This window comes from Microtus pennsylvanicus, chromosome 5 (assembly GCF_037038515.1).
Source record: "Microtus pennsylvanicus isolate mMicPen1 chromosome 5, mMicPen1.hap1, whole genome shotgun sequence".
Lineage (NCBI taxonomy): Eukaryota > Metazoa > Chordata > Mammalia > Rodentia > Cricetidae > Microtus > Microtus pennsylvanicus.
The window spans coordinates 124,068,082-124,088,184 of NC_134583.1; the positions used below are offsets into that span (position 1 = coordinate 124,068,082).

At 42.6% G+C, this 20,103-nt stretch overlaps 1 protein-coding gene across 11 annotated transcripts in view; it reads left to right on the plus strand.

Annotated features, from left to right (window-relative positions):
• Btrc (beta-transducin repeat containing E3 ubiquitin protein ligase) overlaps positions 1-20,103 on the plus strand; it is a 179,591-nt gene that overhangs the window by 156,093 nt on the left and 3,395 nt on the right. For all 11 annotated transcript variants that reach the window (XM_075974210.1, XM_075974209.1, XM_075974218.1 and 8 more), the window contains 9 exons: positions 3,019-3,205; positions 7,798-7,894; positions 8,540-8,677; positions 9,125-9,243; positions 12,268-12,517; positions 13,463-13,581; positions 15,246-15,356; positions 15,880-15,958; positions 18,602-18,794. In XM_075974210.1, the coding sequence (XP_075830325.1) occupies positions 3,019-3,205; positions 7,798-7,894; positions 8,540-8,677; positions 9,125-9,243; positions 12,268-12,517; positions 13,463-13,581; positions 15,246-15,356; positions 15,880-15,958; positions 18,602-18,763 (1,262 nt within the window). In that variant the 3' untranslated portion in view covers positions 18,764-18,794. The remainder of the gene's footprint in view (positions 1-3,018; positions 3,206-7,797; positions 7,895-8,539; positions 8,678-9,124; positions 9,244-12,267; positions 12,518-13,462; positions 13,582-15,245; positions 15,357-15,879; positions 15,959-18,601; positions 18,795-20,103) is intronic.

Genomic DNA, 20,103 nt, shown 5'->3' on the forward strand with positions numbered 1-20,103 from the left:
TACATGGGCTACAAATTTGTTAGGGAAGTAGTTACACACTTGGTGTTAACTAAACTGTCAGGTCTTGTTTGGGGGTGCTTTTTTATTTTGACTGCATTTGATGGTTATGAAATAGAGAAAATACAAAGAAAAAAGACTGGAAAGATAGCTCACCCAGTAAAGTATGTGCAGGCATGAGGGCATGAGTTCAGTCCTCGGCTGGAAGAAGGAGTGCATCTGTATTCCCAGCTCTGGGGAGGCAGATGTAGGCAGATCCCTGAGGCTCACTGGCCTCCATGCACACATATGTGAACACACATACATGCAAAGTAAAAAATATAATTACCCAGAACTCTATCATACAGAGAGCCCTTTGTTTGTTTGTAAATTACATACATATTATAAAATTCTGATCATGTGTTTATTTCCCAATAGAACTGGGGGGTCTGTCTTTTAAAGCTTAATATATTCTCCTAGTATACTTTTATTAAATATGTTAAGGTATTTTTTTTCCAAAGCAGGGTTTCTCTGAGTAGTTTTGGAGCCTGTCCTGGAACTCGTTCTGTAGACCAGGCTGGCCTCAAACTCACCGAGATCCACCTGCCTCTGCCTCCTGAGTGCTGAAATTAAAGATGGACACTATCACCACCCAGCTCTATAGTACTTTTTGCAGTGGTCTGACATATTATTTAATCCCTTCATTAGTCGTTTTTCCCATATAAATTATACCACGGTGGACATTCTTATGCACCCAAAGTAGAATTGCTGTATTAAAGAATATGAGGTGTTTCGGTGTAGTTTGATTTTTTGTTTATTTGTTTTGGCTTGTTTGTTTGGGGTTTTTTGTTGTTGCTGTTTGTTTTATGGGTGTGTTGGAAATCAAATCCAGTACCTCACACATGCCAACAAACACTCTGCCTCTAACCTTTACCTGCTGCCTTGAAGCATGAACTTTTTGAAGGCTTTCTCCTCCTCCTCCTTTGAGGCAAGCTCTTACTGTATAATTGAGACTGGCCTTGAACTTTCACCATTCCTCCTGCCTTACTCTCCTGGAGTTTTTAAAAGGCTTTTGGTACCACGTTGGCAAGTCCTCCTGTAAGAATAATGTACTATTTAGTAGCCTTTTCAGGACTACATACTATTACCTTGCTTAATCCTTGCCATCTGTTTTTAAAATTTTGTTTTTATAAACCTAAATTACCTTTTAAAATTAAAGAAATGCTTATTTTTATATTACATGTAGCCACTTTAAAACAAATTGTATCTCTGTCCTTTGCTAAATAAAATAGATGTTTGCCCCCTTATAACATCTGGATTTTTTTCTAGCCATAGGCAAACAGTTTTCTTTGTAAAAAAAAAAAAATCCTAGTGTACTTACTGCCGTGTTCTTCCCACGTTGAAACATGCTACTGTGTGAAGCTTAGACACTAAGAATTGAACTGGAGTCGATTGGACTAGTGTATTATGCCTAATACTGATCCCTAGTGTGTATCTGCTGACCAGGCTATCCGGTATTAAATCATGTCCAGTGCTTAACAGCCATTTAAATTTCTAAACCTACACCATCTGGCTGCATCTAGTAAACCAAACTACTTTAAAAATTGCCTATAATCCATTAATGTAATGGTTTTGTTTGGAGTGTTAGGTGAAATTACTTTCAACGACTTATTACTCTGGTACATTGTAAAAGATCAGGAGCAATTTGATGGCAGCCATTAAAAATGTAAGAACGCCTTTTGAAACTTGTGATGTTGTAGAAACTTTGAATATAAAGATTCAGGAAACGTATCATCATTGTATTTTGTATGAAAAACTATTTATTCTATCTTTAATTGGCTTATAGTCATATTCCTTTAATAAGAATTAGGTGATGGATGCCTCCATCTGCTTATGCTTAAATATGAGCATGTGATGCCGGCAAACAAGATCCATCTAAAGCTTTCTCCCCAAGTCTGCTGGAGACGTGACGGATATCCATACAGTTTTTATAATTAGAATAATGTTTAATAAGCGTATTTGGATTGTTGCTAATGGCATCCAAGTGTGTCTCCATATGATTCAGGGGAAACATGCATGCATGCTCTCAGTCCTTCTCAGTTCATGCCTGCAGAAGACAGACTGTATGATTCCTTCCCACCTTTGGAGCCTTCAGAAAACCTCAAAGATTAATAATTTTGAATGTTTTTGTCTGACCTGTGAGCATAGAACAGTGATGACAGGAAGTGTTATTGGGTGGTCGTCCTGTTTGACAGGCTCCTTTCCGCTGAGACTCTGATACATATTTGGGTGGTAGAAAGCTTTAATTGGGGAGCACACTGTTTTCCACCAGTCAGTTTGCCATGATTTCTTCCGAATGCTACCCACGTTATCTATTGGTAAGATTTTTTTTTCATTTTTGGTCAACTGTCACTTAGGTTTTATAGCAATAAAATAGTTGGGTTTTTTTTTTTCACATGCAGTGTAGCTCATCTTCGAACTTTAATATCCCTGTGTGTCCTCTCAGGATGTTCCTGTGGCCGTGTCTGCTTCCCTCATTCCCTACCCCAGCACAGTCCGGTGTGCCGCCTCTCCCCAGTACATATGAGGCATTTCTTTCATTGGATAGCTTTGGAACTGCAGCGGTAATAGAAGCAGAATGAGGAATGGACCTAATATCAAGATTTCGGGGGGTCTGAATCACAGAGTTTGAGATGCCATCCGTAGAACATCCCCTAGTGTTGAAATCCATATAGATAGATGTGAACAGTTTTCTGGACTGCTTTTTATTTTTAATGTCTTGGGGGTTTTGCTGGTTGTTAGCTTTAACTTCCTTATCTAACAGAAGATGGAAAATACTGTTCATTTCTGTAACCTTATGGAAAAATTATTGACACTCATTTTACCCAAGTCTCTACTTGAGAAGGAAACTGGCCCACACTAGGGACAGTGGCATGCCTTCCTCACACAGCATGTGCTGTTCTTTTAAAGGGCTTTCTGTGAAAAATTGCTCAGCACCCCCTCTGTTCTTTTTCTGTGCTTCCTTCCCCCTCCCCACCAAAGCCCGGGGTCTGGACCATATTGCTGAGAACATTCTGTCATACTTGGACGCCAAATCACTGTGTGCTGCTGAGCTTGTGTGCAAGGAGTGGTACCGCGTGACGTCAGACGGCATGCTGTGGAAGAAGCTCATCGAGAGAATGGTCAGGACAGACTCTCTGTGGAGAGGCCTGGCAGAGCGCAGAGGGTGGTGAGCCTTTACCTTCCTCCTACCAAAGCGTTCCCACTCGGAGTTTTGGAAGTCAGTGAGGCCACTTCGCATCATTAATAGCTATTATGCCGATTTATAGCTAAAAATATGAGAGAATTGTTGTTCGTGTACTCAACAGTTTTTCTCTGACCATCATTAAATGACATATTTTGTTAATACTGCTTTGCAAAAGAAAACTGACCACCTCCTGATTAAATGAAGCATTCTGCTCTCTGGACGGAAATTGGGACTCCGTGGAAAGGCCAAGGGGCAGTTGTTAAGGCAGATGGGATAGCTTTGATCAGGTAGAAAGTATCCACGCCTGCTTCTTCCTCTTCTGGGGAAAACAGAATTATTCTCCCTCAGTAGGCTTCCTCTATTTAGTCCCCACTTCCAGTGTCTCGTTACCTTTATAATCAAAAATTAATTTTTATGCCCAAGTAAAATAAAACTATAGCTACCAGGAAGAAAAAAATAGAATTTAGTATAAATCACTGTTTCTTCTTAAAACTTGTATATTTCTTTAGATTTGTGTGTTTAATTGTGACTTCCCTAAGGCCTCACGTAGTCAGCAGCCTTCACCAGTGGTGGTGTTCTCTGTGGCACTATATCATTAAAACTTCTTGAAGATATTTTCCTTTTTAGAGTTTTGCCTCAGAGTGTATCCCTAGAATGGCACTATAAGACTGTCAGGTATGAATAAATCATTAAGTAAGTTATTAAGTATATTTGATTTAAAAATGATAATAGACATGTGTGTCCCATGATTGTCTTTGAAATTAACTTGGGGGGGGTCTTTTTTGCCTATAGTCATATACAACCTCCAATAGTTAGGATTAGTAAAGGGAAGACAGGTGTGGTAGTAGAAGGAAGGAGGCTGACCCCTAACTCTTTAGCACGACCCTGTGTCAAACAAGTTTAAAACCAGTCGAGGGCTGCAGGTTTCCACATTGTATATACAAGGCTTTGGGTTCAGTCCTCAGCACTACAAACAAAAAACAAATCTTTTTTTTTTTTGGTGGTCCATACCTGTAATCCCAGCGAGGAAGGAAGTTGAGGCAGGAAAGAGACTGATAAATAATCACAGATCAACTTTCCTTAGAATTTTCATAAAATTACACTGGACTCTCTTGCTTTTGTATTCTTGGAATCCATGGGCTCATGAACATGTTGACCTCTGAGTGGTACGACAAGAGTTTCCAAGGTTTCTGTCATTTGAGCTATTAGGAAAACTTAAAAACCTTTACTCTTAAATCCCAGGTCAGGGATCCAAATGCTATCAATCTTCTTGTGATATGACTATAAACCAGAACTTATTGGGGTTTTTTTCCTCTTGTTTTCCTCTCAGATGTTTTTCCTATCCTTCCTTACAATGTAGAAAAGTAGAGATTGCCTTTACTTACTGACTTTATACTCTGATAGTTAGCATGCATGTTGTTCAGAGTCCATCAGCTTTAGAAATGGAGCACACAGTTGCTTACTTGTGGGAATTTTAGGATGTCTGAGAAGATTTCTCTATCCCTCAGGAAAGCAAAGAAACTCTCTTCCAAATTCAGGCCTTAAATAACAGTTTTAAAAACTCACTTCTTAGCTAAAAAGATTTCATGCGCCATTAAAATACACTTGTTTCCATCTGTGCTGTAAATGACAGTAGCCTTCCTCGTAAACAGTAGCGTGTTTTGAAGGCAGGGAGAACAAGGAGTGGGGCTTCTGAGATGTATAAATGCAAACGCAAAAGCAGACTTCTGTTTAGGGTTAATCCTAAACAGTGGGGTCTTTTATGTTGGTTATAAAGACAAAAACCATCAATGAAAAGATAGGATTTTAGCCTTTATTTTTTTATTAAATAGTTTTTGTGGTACCTGGAATCAAACTGAGGATTTTATACATGTTAGGCAAGTATTCTACCAATAAGTTAAATCCCAGTCCACTTTTTAACCTTTTAAAGGGGTCCTTGAAGAGCGATGTCTTCATGCAGTCAGAGCCACTGTTTCCCTCTCTTCAACCTCAGAACCTCCCCCGCCCCCACAGTCTTTGCAGGTTGTTCAGCTTCTTGACAGATTTCCTTGCCTTTGATCACACTGATAGAATTTGATATAACTTGTTATAGTCCCATGAACTGGCAAACACAAATACTTGTGTGATCTGTGAATATCTGTTTAGTGTCTTTGGGTGACAGTTACGATGTCTCCCTTTCTGTTTATTGTCTTTGTGTTTGGTGGTCGTGGTGTTGAGGCCTCAGCCTTCTGAGTGCCAGGATTACAAGAATATGCCAAATTCTCCCTTCTTCAGAAGAAATAATTTATGAACAATTTCTCATTTCTTTCCTTCCATTCTTTCCTTTTTTTAAGATATTTCTTTATAGCCCTGGCTGTCCTGGAACTCACTCTGTAGACCAGGCTGACCTCAAACTCACAAAGACCCTCTTGCCTCTGCCTCCTGAGTGCTAGGATTAAAGCCCAGCTCATTATCCGTTTTTGAAGTTATTCTTACCAAGCCCTCTGTGTTAAAGCCTTTTCATGTTGTTCCTTTCCCCATACAAGTGTCTTTGAAAGTGCCTCCAATTTCTTTTCAAAAGTATACAAATAAATATGTTCTTCCTAGAATGATTGAATCACCAAGATTTAACTTCCACTTTGCTGTTATATTTCATACCTAGATAGATTTGACAGTTTACCCCTAGGACATGAACTTTGCAGTTTTCTCTCTTAAATAACACTAAGTAATGCTCTCTGCTCAGTAATGGTAACTCTTAAAAGTATGATAAAGGACCACTGGGGAAAAGTCCATTTTCTTAATCAGGAGATCACATTTTATGATAACATTCTAAATTTAATATTTCACATTTATCATGCATTCACATTCTCACAGGTGCCAGACAATTTGCATAGAAGTGGTCCCTGTTGTCAAAGAACATACACCTTAAAAGATTTTGACTTAAAATAGATACAGACTGGAAGCCAGTTCTCAATATCTAGCCACTTCTTTGTAGCATCTTTGATTGGAGAAATTAATATACGTTTGTAAAGGCATGGTAAAGACAGTGGGATAAAAAACGAGATTAGAGATTCATTTGAATCCAATTTCCTAAGAATATAGAGAAAATACATTGAATGTGAAGAAAATCTTGCAATACCTTATAGGAACGACAAAGACTCAAAGGAAGACAAGAATCTCAGGAATGGTGGGCACTGAAAAACAACAGTTAAAAATCTCATCTGCGTCCAAGTGCTTACATAACCAAACTGTTCAGAGAAGGATACCACTAAACCAGAATTATTTCTCAAAGTAGCTTACTCACCCTTTATGTTGGTGTATCAGATTTCATAGTCCTTCTTTTAAAAAAAACTGTTCTTTTCACTTCTCCATTGCAGATTTTCTTTTCTATATTAAGATAGACAGCAGACCCAGCTGCCTTCCTGATAGGAAACTTCCTCAACTAATTTTCAAGGTGTCTAATAGGGAGAGGGCAGGGGAGAAGCTCTCCTGAAGACATGAAACAATTAATTATATTGTAATGGTGCTATAGAGGCACAAGTGGATGACTGGCCCAGAGAAAACGTGATTTCTCTGGTGCCAAGATTACACTCAGAGGCATTTCTGCCTGTCTCCACTTTGCAAGGCACGGTGCCAGTGAAAACAGCAGTTAGCACACCCATAGTGGGCTTTACTAGCTTACACACCGTGTTTGGTGGGTTCTTAACTTCAGGATGAGGAATTAAATTTTTTGCCCAGCAGGAAGTGATTGCCGTTTACCTTTTTTGGGGGGCAAGGGGGTAGGGAGCACTCTAACTTGCGATGTGAGTGTTTGGAGATACGCTGTTAAAAGGAAAGAGATGCTAGCAAATGCTGCTTGTGGAGTCAAGGAAATCACACAGAAACACATCTGTGAAAGCTAGCCTCCTACCTCACACATGATAGCATGGTGTGCTAAGCATGTCTCCTCACCTCTTTCCTGCCTGCTGCTGGGCACTCATGCAGTCCCTTTGTTTGTTCTATGAACTGAGGGCTGCCACGTGGTCAGGATAGCCCAGTGACTGAGCTAGCATACCTACCCCATGTGATAAATCACTAGAGGCTCGAGCGCCATAGCAGAGACATAGCTGTTACCCAGCATGCTAGGCTTCCTCTGACACTGGCACAAACTGGCTCAGGGGCCTGTGGTAGAGCAGCAAATGACTTACCTAGCAATGTGCACACAGCTCGGGGCTTCAGCCCCAAAGCCAAGGGAGAAAAGTAATAGTTATGATATTAATCAGAGGAATTACCATTATTATCAAATGATAAAGTCACTAAATATACAGAAGCCTAATCAACCAGTAGATAGGTATACGTTTATCTGAGTATACGTTTATCAGCATCCCAAAGGGGTTGATGCTCTGATGTTCTGTACTGGAATTAATGTTGATCAGGCTCCTTAGATACCAGGAGGTTAACACTTTTGACACGGGACTCCTAAAATCGCCTTACCATCATGCCTTGCCAGCTAGTCAATGACTGTTATGTGGAATAGTAACTGAAACACTTTGAAGAACTACAAAGCTTCCTCTAAATGGATTTATGATCTTCATTGCTAAATATTTGTTTTTTAGGGGACAGTACCTATTCAAAAACAAACCTCCTGATGAGAATGCTCCTCCCAACTCCTTTTATAGAGCACTTTATCCTAAAATTATACAAGATATTGAGGTAAGAATTGATGGATTTCTGGATGTATGCTGAGTGCTGGGGATCATTAGTATGTTTAGCTTACAAGTATTATTACAGAAAACCCATTAAGATGTTCGGTGTGGGTTAAAAATCAGTGCCTTTTCCCAATGATTCAGGTTGGTAAAGTACAGAAGACTCCCAGTCAATTTTTGTGTAGCTTTAAAACCTCTGTTTACCAACAGATGAGAGTGCACGAGGGGATTACCACCTTCCTAAACACCAGGGAGACCTGGAGCTCATAAGCTGACGAGCTTCCTTGAAAAGTTATCAGTAGGCATTGATGCTGCACATCTAAAGGAGCACTGAGCATGCACTTTACATAGCTTTTATACGTGTGTATCCCACAGAGCTGTGGCTCTCACCCTTCCTCATGCTGCTGCCCTTTAAAACAGTTTCTTATGCTGTGTGACCCCCAAACACAAAATTATTCTCATTGTTATTTCCCAACTGTAATTTTGCTATTGTTATGAATTGTAGTGTAAGTACTCGTGTTTTCCAGTGGTCTTAGGCGACCCCCGTGAAATGGTAGTGTGAGTCACACCCCACATGTTGAGACCCGCTGCCATAGAGCCATTGGTTTGAGTTCTGTCCTAATTAACTGCTTCTTCAAATTCTCCTTTTCAGACAATAGAATCAAACTGGAGATGTGGACGACATAGTTTACAGAGAATCCACTGCCGCAGTGAAACAAGCAAAGGAGTTTACTGTTTACAATATGATGACCAGAAAATAGTAAGCGGCCTTCGAGACAACACAATCAAGGTGAGGTCTCTTCAGCTGAGGAGCATAGCTGTGGGAGCAAGGGTGACTGTGTTCATAAAGCAACCTAAAGCGTAAGTCCTAAGTGTTGTTGCTAGGAAGTGAGAACTTTAGATTGGTTCTAGTACCAAAACCAATTTCCTTAAAGGGCAAGTGTCTGCTTCTCCCCAGAGAATCATACAAATGGATAGTTCCAGGGTTGAACTCCCTTCTAGAAGTGTGCTGATGGAAGCTGTTGTTATTTTGGCCTTCCTAATTATAGGCTACTCTTCCACTTTAATGAAAGGATAAAGTTAGCATTAGACTGAAGTCAGCACATCCAGGTGTCGGCTCTACCTGGAGGAAAGAATGCAGTCTCACCCCCTCTGCCTTGCCATTGGGGGTCCTACATGTACAGAGCAGCAAGTCTCCACAGCACCCCATTGTGACAGTGATCCTTTGCCCTCCTAGATCTGGGATAAAAACACATTGGAATGCAAGCGAATCCTCACAGGCCACACAGGCTCCGTCCTGTGTCTCCAGTATGATGAGAGAGTGATCATAACTGGATCATCGGATTCCACTGTCAGGTAGGAAATCTCAGGCTCTGAAACACTCTTTCTGTCACAGTAATTCCCTTGTCTTTAAAAGTTTTTATTTAATGTGAATAAATATGTATGTCTGTGTAAAGGTGTCAGGTCTTAGAGTTAGCTTCTGGTTGGTCACTTGTCACTCTAGAGCCAGACCCTTGATTTTGGAACCATTGGGTAGATTTCTACTTTGGCATGTTTAGAAAGCTACACACAGGTTTTAATTTAGAGAAGCACCTGGCATAGGAACTTTCCCTCTATGGGAAAGCACCTCACGGGAGTGCAGGAAGGGAGATTGTAACTGCAGGGCAGGCGTGCATGAGCCCTTCAAGTGTGTGCAGGTAAGCAGGGCTCATTCCTTGCCAGCCCCTCCCCTGCCGTCCCCACAGTGTTTAATTGCAGGTTCCACTCAGGGAGGGGTTCTCAATTTCCAGAGGCACTGGTGATTTGATGACACAGCCATTATGCTGCTGGGGTCCAGTGTAGCTTGAGTTCAGGGTACCAGCCTCGCTGCTGAAAACCTGCTAGGAATTTCACCTGAAGCTAAAGAATTTAGCAAACATGATACATCAAAAGTAACTTTTCAAAAGCTAGAATAAAAGGCAGTTAACTACATTGTTAAATTCTCTAAAGTTATTCCCTGCAAGTAGGAAAGGCTGCTTCTTTGACTGCTAGGCATAGCAGGCTGCTCCTTGCAGTTGTTGCAACTAACTTTATCAGTACTGTGGAGTGCCTTACAGGGGCTGGAGCATAGGGGAGAGATGATGTTTTGTTTGCTAGTTTTGGCGATTGTTGGGACTGAACCCGGGGCTTACCTCTTAGCAACACTGCAGAACAACATAGCTTTCCAAAAGGAGGGCTCAACTGAAAAGGGCAGCAATAAAATGTTTTAAAAACCAAAATCGATATGCAAAAATAGAGTAGTCAAAGTATTTCCATCATGACACTGTTCTCAAGCTATCCAAGGGTCCCCACTGCCATGAAAAAAGTACTTGGAGTAGGAGGGAGGACTCTTGTTAACCTCTTGCCCTGAAAAGCACAAAAATGGAACCTTGAACTTAGAATATACGTACATAATTCTGACCCTTAGCCCAGGTGGAAAACTTAACATTCAGGAAAGTCAAACTCACGTCTACATTACTAAGTCTGTGGAAAAACATCGTGGCCATGGTTTCTGTGGGCAGTCACTGGCACAGGTCCTACTGCTATTCTTTTTTTTTTTTAAAGATTTATTTATTACGTACACAGTGTTCTGCCTGCATGTACACCTGCAGCCAGAAGATGGCATCAGTACTCATTACAGATGGTTGTGAGCCACCATGTGGTTGCTGGGAATTGAACTCAAGAGCTCTGGAAGAGCAGACAGTGCTTTTAACCTCTAAGCCACCTCTCCAGCCCTCTTTTTTTTTAAATCATTTTTGTTGATTATTTGGGAATCTCACATCATATGCCCCAATCATGCTTACCTCCCTGTGATGTGGAATTCCCCTCTGTATGCTGTGAATACAATTGGTAAATAAAGAAACTGCTTTGAGCCAATAGCAGAACAGGGCAGAACAGAGGTAGGTGGGGAAAACTAAATTGAATGCTGGGAGGAAGAAGGCTGCGAAATGAATAGAAGCCATGTAGCCCTGCCAGAGACAGATGCCAGAACTTTACCCAGTAAGCCACGGCTACATGGCAATACACAGATTAATAAAAATAGGTTAAATTAATATGTAAGAGTTAGCCTCTAAGAAGCTAGAGCTAATGGGCCAAGCAATGATTTAATTAATACAGTTTCTGCGTGATTATTTTGGGAGTCCGGGCAGCCTGGAAACGAACAAGCAGCCTCCTACAACATCCCTGTCTTCCCATGACCCCCACCCCCAAAATTCCATTTTGTGTTGTCCACATATTTAGTGGAGCATAGTCAAATATCTAGTGGCCAACTGTCCAGGGAGAATGGGTCTTTCTCCACCTGCATCTGCCAGAAGCCATCAGCTGAGGAGAGCATGTGGTGGCCAGAGCAGGATGGAGCTAGCTCTTCCATGATGCCAACTTGGCACAGCAGCAAGGGGCAGGGCCAGCTTTCCCATACCCACAAACATTAACATGGCTTCAGATGGCAGCCCCAACCACAGGCATCCATGTGGGCTTGGGTGGTAACACAGGCACAGACCCACTCTTGGTTCTTCCTATTGCTATTCTTTTTCCTGGTTTACATGTGTGTTCTTAATAGAATAATATTAGGATAGTAATCCGAAAATCTGTGACAGATTATCTGGTGATAATGACTACTTCCTCATCCTTGAGCACTATAGCTTGGCCAGATTTCCCATCTTAAGGTTTTACCCAGGAAACACCTACTTCCTGCCTTTTCTCTTTGTCTACACTGCTTCCTCATGGTTCATTCATACCCCGCCTTGGGGCTACAAAGGAAGAGCACAACAGTTGCCATATAAGTGGGGGGTGAGGAGCTGGAGAGATGGCTCAGAGGTTAAGAGCACTGGCTGCTCTTCCAGAGGTTCTGATTTCAATTCTCAGAAACCACATGGGGCTCACAACCATCTGTAATGAGATGTGGTGCCGCCTATTGGCAGAACACTATATACATAATAAATAAATTTTTAAAAAAGTGGGGGTGGGCCGGGCGGTGGTGGCGCACGCCTTTGGTCCCAGCACTCGGGAGGCAGAGACAGGCGGATCTTTGTGAGTTCGAGGCCAGCCTGGTCTACAAGAGCTAGTTCCAGGACAGGCTCCAAAGTTACAGAGAAACCCTGTCTCAAAAAACCAAAAAAAAAAAAAAGGTGGGGGTGAGCCGAGCATTATGGTCTCTTAGTCTCTTCTTAGGAGGCAGGTGGATCTTTGAATTCAAGGCCAGCCTGGTCTACAGAGTTTCAGGACAGCCAGAACTACAGAGAAACCCTATTTCAAAAAGAAAGTGAGTGTTTGAGAGAACAGGCGCTGATGGTAAGCTCCATAGTCAAGAAAAGGCACTGCACTGAAGCCTAAGAACCATCTATTCTCCGTTATCCTTTTCAGAGTGTGGGACGTAAATGCAGGTGAGATGCTAAACACATTGATTCACCATTGTGAGGCAGTTCTGCACTTGCGCTTCAATAATGGCATGATGGTAACATGCTCCAAAGATCGTTCCATTGCTGTATGGGATATGGCCTCCCCAACTGACATCACCCTAAGGAGGGTGCTGGTGGGACACCGAGCTGCAGTCAATGTTGTAGACTTTGATGACAAGTACATCGTTTCCGCATCTGGGGATAGAACCATAAAGGTAATGGGCCACTTTTCAGTGTGTTCACAAGGTGTAATAAGGAGTTGGTGTAAAAGTGTGATCGAAGACAACTGTATACGTAAGCATTATGGTAGAATAATGTAATGTTTAATTCAATTTTTATTTCTATAAATAACAGTAATGGGCTGGAGATGTAACTTAGTGGTAGCTTGACTGGTATGCCCAAGACCCAGCTTAGAAAGATAGTAACAGTTATTACGAGTGTGAGAAGAGCAGGTGTAAGTTTAAGATCAAGAAAATAAACATACTGGAGCTGAGAAAATGGCCAGGCTGATGAAGTCCTTGTCGCACAAGCATTAAGGACTGATTTCAGATTCCTAGCAGCCATGTAAATGCCAGATGTGGCAACCTAAGTTTGTGATCTCAGTGATGGGCATGAGGGCAAAGATGGTAGATCCCTGGTGCTCACTGGCCAGCCGTTCTCCAAAGCAGGAAACTTCGTGTTTCAAGACCTGTCTCAGAGAGAGAGTTGGAGGAACTGAAGAGGTGACTCGGTGTGTTAAGACAGAGGACTGCCTGCTTTCACAAAGGACTCAGGTTTAGTGGTCAGCATGCAAATAGTGGCTTAAAACCACCTGAAACTGCAGTTCCCTGGGCCCTGACACCCTCTTCAGGCATCTGTGGGCTCCTGCACACACGTGGTACATACAAACCCAAGTAGACAACACATGCACACAAAAATAATAAATATATCTCTGAAAAATCGGGTGGAAAGGAATTCTGTACGAGGAAAACATAAGAAGCAGCCAGCTTCACATTAGTCCCCTGTTACCACGAACTAAACTCTACTCTGATTTACATCGCTGTTCTTTGAGACATTGGCATTCTCTGATGACTCATTTCTGTTTTCTCCTGACCCAGTACTCCATTTTTACTGGCAGACGTGTACCGATCAACTGCTCAGTTGTCATTTTTCTCTCTCAGGTATGGAACACAAGTACTTGTGAATTTGTGAGGACCCTGAATGGACACAAACGAGGAATCGCCTGTTTGCAGTACAGAGACAGGCTGGTGGTGAGTGGCTCATCTGACAACACCATCAGGTGAGCAGCAGGTGCCCTTTCCCAGAATGGAGCCCATCACCCTTCCAGTCACCATTTGTGCACAGATCTCATGGTCTTTAACTGTCTGTTTGTTGTGGTTTGTTGTTGTTGTCTGTGTTTCGAGGCGGTTTCTCTGTGTAGTCTGGCTGTCCCAGAACTGGCCTCTAGTTCACAGAGTCCACCTGTCCTGCTTCCTGAGTGCTGGGATTATAGATGTGGAACACCACCACCTAACTTGGTTTGGTTTGGTTTTGATTTTGATTTTTTTTATTCTATTTTCATATATCCATTCACTCCTCCCAGTTCCCCCACACACACACACCTCTCCTCTCCTCTAGGTCCAATCAAATATGTTTCTTTTGTGTAGCTTCTTACAGGTCTAAAGCGTCCCCTCCCGGAGAGACAGCACAGAAAAGCTTTTTGTTGGTGTGTTTCCTTCACCAAATAGACCTATTTCAGGGGAACTGCTTAAATAAGAAACTTAAGACAGCTAATGAAGGTTAAGGGCCCTTCTTTTAAATTTCTTTCCTGTAGGGCCGGGCGGTGGTGGCGCACGCCTTTAATCCCAGCACTTGGAAGGCAGAGGCAGGCAGAACTCTTTGAGTTCGAGGCCAGTCTGGTCTACAGAGCAAGTTCCAGGACAGGCTCCAAAGCAACAGAGAAACCCTGTCTCGAAAAACCAAAAAAAAAACCAAAAAAAATTTTTTTTCTGTAGCTGAAAAATGCCAATAAATAAAGGCCATTTCTCCATGTCTCTGTTGTTGAAAACATAAAGAAAAGGAGGGAAAAAAAGATTGTTTCTCTGCTAGAAATCATGACTTTTCAACTTCAGTACAATAGTTGGCCAGAGAGCTGACTGTCTGTAAATTTGAAGGTTCTACAAATCTGTACTGTTTGTATTTTTGTCCTTACAAAGATGAATGACAGAGAGGTGGTAATAATTTGGAAATTTTATCTGTCATCTTCTTTCCTTCAGTGCCTGAGGGAAGAAAGAGCTAGGCCTGATGCATATCAAACCTGCCACTCCTGGAAATCAATGGAATTGGGCTGAAAGCATTAAAACTATTGCCGCCGACTTCTCGAGCTCTGGCTTTGCTCCTGCACAGCACTGAGGCAGTGTCCTCCAGCAGAGAGGGAGCGACTTTGTGAGAGTGGGGGCTCAGTGACACAGTGTTTCTCACTCTTAGGGGTGACTTCTGGAAGAATTACTCTCCCTTTCTAGGGACTACACGTTGAATTCCCGCTGGGAGAACCTGGTTTCAGAGTTGTGTAAAGCATTGCGTTTTGAAAATATTCACAGCATTTGGACTTAAATCACACTTTTTCTGCCCAAATTATATGACAGATAGAAAATGTTATATTGAAAGTAATATGCTTTTATATGAGTGACATTTTTATTTTATGTGTCTGACTGTGTTGCCTGTGAATAGTATTCACACCCATGTGTGACTCACACCCAAGTTGGTCAGAAGAGTGCTGGGTCCTCTGGGACTAGAGTTGTGGAAGGTGATGAACCACCTGTAGGTGCTGAGAACCAGAGCTCCTAACCACTCAGCATTCTTTCAGCCCCCTCTGTGAATGCTCAACGGATGTGTGAAATATATTGTAATATTCAAGACTTAGAAATGAAGCCATATAGTTACTTGACTCAGTTTTCCTTTCAGATTGTGGGACATAGAGTGCGGTGCGTGCCTGCGCGTGTTAGAAGGCCATGAGGAGCTGGTGCGCTGCATTCGATTCGATAACAAAAGGATAGTGAGCGGGGCCTATGATGGGTGAGTTCACTAACAATGTGACAAGACAAATAAATGTTAAGAGCTCAGGCTGTAGCTTAGTAGCAGAGCATGTGCTTAGCAAGTGCAGGGCTGGGCTCAATCCCTAACACCTCCCTTCCCCAGAGTCTGTGTCTTTGTCCTTCCCAGTTTATGGCTCTAAAGTTAAAATATACCATTGCTTCATTGGTATTCACCTCTCTCTCTCTTGCTTACTGCTTCCTAAAACATTCTTTCTAGTCATTAATTGTATTTGTATTGATCATTATTTTGGCTATTAGATTCTGTATTTGTCTGGTTTGCCTTATAAAGCGAAGAACCAGACAAATCCAACATCGCAGGCCAGACATGTAGAGTGGATGTTCTAAGAGAGGATGTGAGAGCCCAGACCCAGACCCAGACGTCCTCCGATTCCTGGGAGCTACATTTGCTACCCATTCTTATTGCCCTGGTTTTGTTCTGTTCTTCCTTGTGTTCCCTTACGTTTGCTTTTAACTAAGACTTTTGTCCCCCTTTTAATCTTCAGAAAAATTAAAGTATGGGATCTTATGGCTGCTTTGGACCCCCGTGCTCCTGCAGGGACTCTTTGTCTACGGACGCTTGTGGTAAGAGCCTTATTGTTAAAGGGGCTGAAGAGCAGGTAGGGGAAGAAATTAAATGTTAATGTGCTGTAGAATATAGATCTGGATTTTATAGTTAGATTCTCACAAAACCTACAAAGTGGAAAAGCAACCAATACATGACAATAAAATATGTTTATATAGTGCCTTTCATCCAAAAGTGCTTTAGAGACTGTATATGGAGAGGACTGTGGCAGCTGCTTAACAGCTGCACGGTACCTCTCCCACATGTAGTGCAGGAAGTGAATAAGAATTCTGTATCCACCAGAAGCAGCAGGCGGTACTGAGGGATGGAGAATATAATTACGCAAATTGGAACCTGTCCAGAATCTAAGGACCTGAACACCTGTACTTGAAAAAAAAAAGTACTCTGGGACTCACTGGGCCCCTGGTCAGCTCCTTAGTTCTGCATCTCATTCACTAGGCAGTGCCTCCAGCGCCTCCAGTCCTAGCACCGTTAGCCCCTGTCCACCCCATGCTTGAGCATCTTGACACTTGGCGAGAGAAGTGAGTTAGGAGGAGAAATGACACCTTCAAATGCTTTGTAGCCGGGCCTCATGTGGCCCTGGCTGGACTGAATTGTGCTCCTTCTGCTCCCATTCCCTCGTACTGGGACCACAGGCCTGTGTCCACCACAGCATGAAGTTTTTTGTCACATTATAAGCCACAGGCTCAGACTGACAAATGTTACTTTAGCTAGATGTGTGTGGATCCAGAGTAAAAGAAGGAAAACTTTGTCTTTCTTGGATTTAAAGCACTTTCTTAAATTGTGTATGGTGGCATACACATGTAGCTCAGCATTTAGAGGCTGAGACAGGAGAATTGCCATGTGTTCCTGAAAGGCCTGAACTACAGATTGAGACCCTGTCCCTTAGATCCAAAAACCTAAGATTGGATGCATTCTTTGAGTATCACATGAGCTTCGCCTGCTCTCTTCATACATATCTTCAGGTGGGTACTCTATGCACGTGTCTGTAATCACAGGCATTAAAGGTGAGGCAAGAGGAGTGGTGTTGCACACCTTTAATCCCAGCACTCGGGAGGCAAAGGCAGGCGGATCTCTGTGAGTTTGAGGCCAGTCTGGTCTACATAGTGAGTTCCAGGACTTCCAGGGCTACATAGAGAAACCCTGTCTCAAAAAAATTAAATAAATGGATAGATAAATGAGGCAAGAAGATTGTGAGTTTCTGACCTGACTATATATAGAGATCCTGTCTTTAAAAAGAAAAATCGAACTTTACAAATAGGGAATGGTGGTGGGTGCTTATAACCAGAACTCAGACCTAAAGAAGAAGGATCTTGAATTCAAGACAGGCTAGGACTGTATAGCAAGACTTGTTTACCAAAACAAAACAAATAACAGTAACAACATAAGAGTATTCAGCTTGGGGGCTGGAGAGATGGCTCAGCGACTAAGAGCACTGACTGCTCTTCCAAAGGACCTGGGTTCAATTTCCAGCACCCACATGGCAACTCACAACTGTCTGTAGCTCCAGTTCCGGGAGCTGACACCTCACACAGACATATGCAAGCAAAACACCAATACATGTAAAATAAAAATAAATGAATCATTTTTTAAAAAAAAGAAAAATAGGTATTTTAAAAAAAGAACATAACCGGACGGTGATGGTACACACCTTTAACACTGGGAAGCAGAGGCAAGCAGATCTCTGTGAGTTCAAGGCCAGCCAGGTCAGTTACACAGAGAAACCTGTCTTGAGAGTCAAACCAACCAACAAAGAATGTTGACTAAAATAAGCTGGGCACAAATAAATAAATGTGTGTGTGTGTGTCATATGAAATTTAAGAATAAGTAAAAATCAGTAATAGCACAGGAGTGCAGGTGAGACTGACTAGTAACAATGTCGAAAGCACTTTCCAGGAAGAGTAGCCATGCCTGATGTAGGCAGTGCTCACTATCCTGATGCACTAGACGAGGCTCCTGGCCTCATGAAAGCTAGCCATTAGAATTTTGCAAGTTGTTGACTGAATGTGGATAGCTTCAAATTGGTCATGGTTGGACTTGGTGCATCATGAAAATCTGTATATGGTTTATGTTTTTATTTTATGTCCATGGATGTTTTGCCTGCATGTGTATCTGTACAGTGCAATGCCCTCAGAGACCAGAGGGTGTCAGATCCCTCTAGAATTGTAGTTATAGATAATTGTTAGTTCCATGTGGGTGTTAGGAATTGAACCTGGGTCCTTTGGAAGAGCAACCAGCATTCTTAACTGTTGAGCCATGTCTCCAGCCTCAAGAAGTTTAGTTGGCACACAATTTACCAACACCTGCTGTCCATCCCTTGACATCTAATGGTCAGAGGAGCTTGCAGGAGATGATAGGCCAGAGAGGTACCAAGAGTACTCTCCTCTCCTCTTGCCTAACCCCAGTTGATAGTGACAAGCCAGTATCTTCTTTGCCATTTTGCCTACGTAATACTGCTTGTTTACTGTGTTCCTGAGACCAGTTATTGCCAGGTATTTGAGTATTCCATCCTAACGTTAGTGAAACTGCTTCCTGTCTGTGTTTGAAACAATGACTGAGCACACCATAGCCTTTGTAGGCTCCTTTAGACATGATGCTTTTGATTTAGGGTCAAAATCATACTTTTGTTTCTGCTTCCTTAGGAGCATTCTGGAAGAGTTTTCCGACTCCAGTTTGATGAATTCCAGATTGTCAGTAGTTCGCATGATGACACAATCCTCATCTGGGACTTCCTAAATGATCCGGCTGCTCATGCTGAACCACCCCGCTCCCCTTCTCGGACATACACCTACATCTCCAGATAAATAACCCAACACTGACCTCACACTTGCCCGGGTATGAAAAGAGCTTGTACACCTGTAGGAGGTGGAATGTTGGCTGTAAGGTGCTGCTAGCTCCTGGGAGTTTCTCCCTCTCAGTTCCTTGTCTCACCAAGCCCTAGACAGCAGGAGGCATGGACTGAAGCAGGGACTTCCATGGTAGAAGCTAGCAAGTTCCAGTTCTAGAGGATTCCAGAATTCTTGTGTAGGAGTACCAGTAGTTCCTTCAGTACCGTTTTTATGAAAGTACAATGACATTTGAACCAGTTGGAAAATCAATGGCCCAAAAGCCTGTTATTGTATAGGTCTTAGATCAAGGAGGCCTTCCAGTCTAGCAGCTCATCTGACACGTGACCGGAAATGTCTGACATTGCACATTTCCGCCTTTTTTGTCTCCAGTCTCTACTCCATCCACAGGAGATTTTCCATGGTTGGTTGGTTGGTTCATTTCCAGCAGTAACATGAAGTTGGTATCCTTCCCAAATCTCTAGCAGCTCTCTAAGGCAGGGCAAAACCTAAAATGCCCGGGAATTGTCTATGAGCACATCCACAGTTGGCTTCTGGTGCCATCACTGGGTCGGATGTGTTGGGTTATTGAGTCCTAGGAAGAGCGCCAGCTTGGGGAGTGTTGCCTCTGTGCCTTTCTGTGTGTCACACTCGCCTTGGTTGTTACAGCAGACATGCCTCTCACTGCACTCCTGCACCCGTCAGTCTTCCTGAGGGAAGGAGTATGTCTCTGGGGGCTCCCCTCACGTCTCTGCTGTTGGAGGGAGCATAGTTGGTTCATCATTCTTCGGCTAAGTCACACTGGCTATGTGCTCGTGGGCGTGTAAATTCACAGACTGTCATATCCTGATGAGTGAAATGAGTACAGAATCTGCCTTATAGGTCTGCATGGAGATAACCATGGTTACAATGTGCCTTGTCTGCCCTTTCGCCAATGTTTGGTGTTTTCCAATGTAATAGTATTTTGTTATTGGGTGGGGGCTCCTGGGTACTGAGTACCTGGCCTGCCTCATGTTAAGTATTTAACCGTGAAAATGTGCGCCTAACCCTCGCTGTTCCTATTCTCCCTCACTTTGCTTACATCTCTCTCCTCACACTGATGAAGCAGACATCCCCTGAGAATCTGGTTCTGTCTTTTGTGACTCATCTAAGGTCTCTTCTTGGACGGTCTTACCCTTTCCCATGACTTTAGCTCTCACTTCAACATAGATGACTAGCAAATCTGTATCTCCAGTGTCACCCCTGCCTTAATCTCTGGGCCACATTTCCAGCCTCCACCTACACATCTGTCCTTGAAGAGACCAGGAGCACTTTTAGTA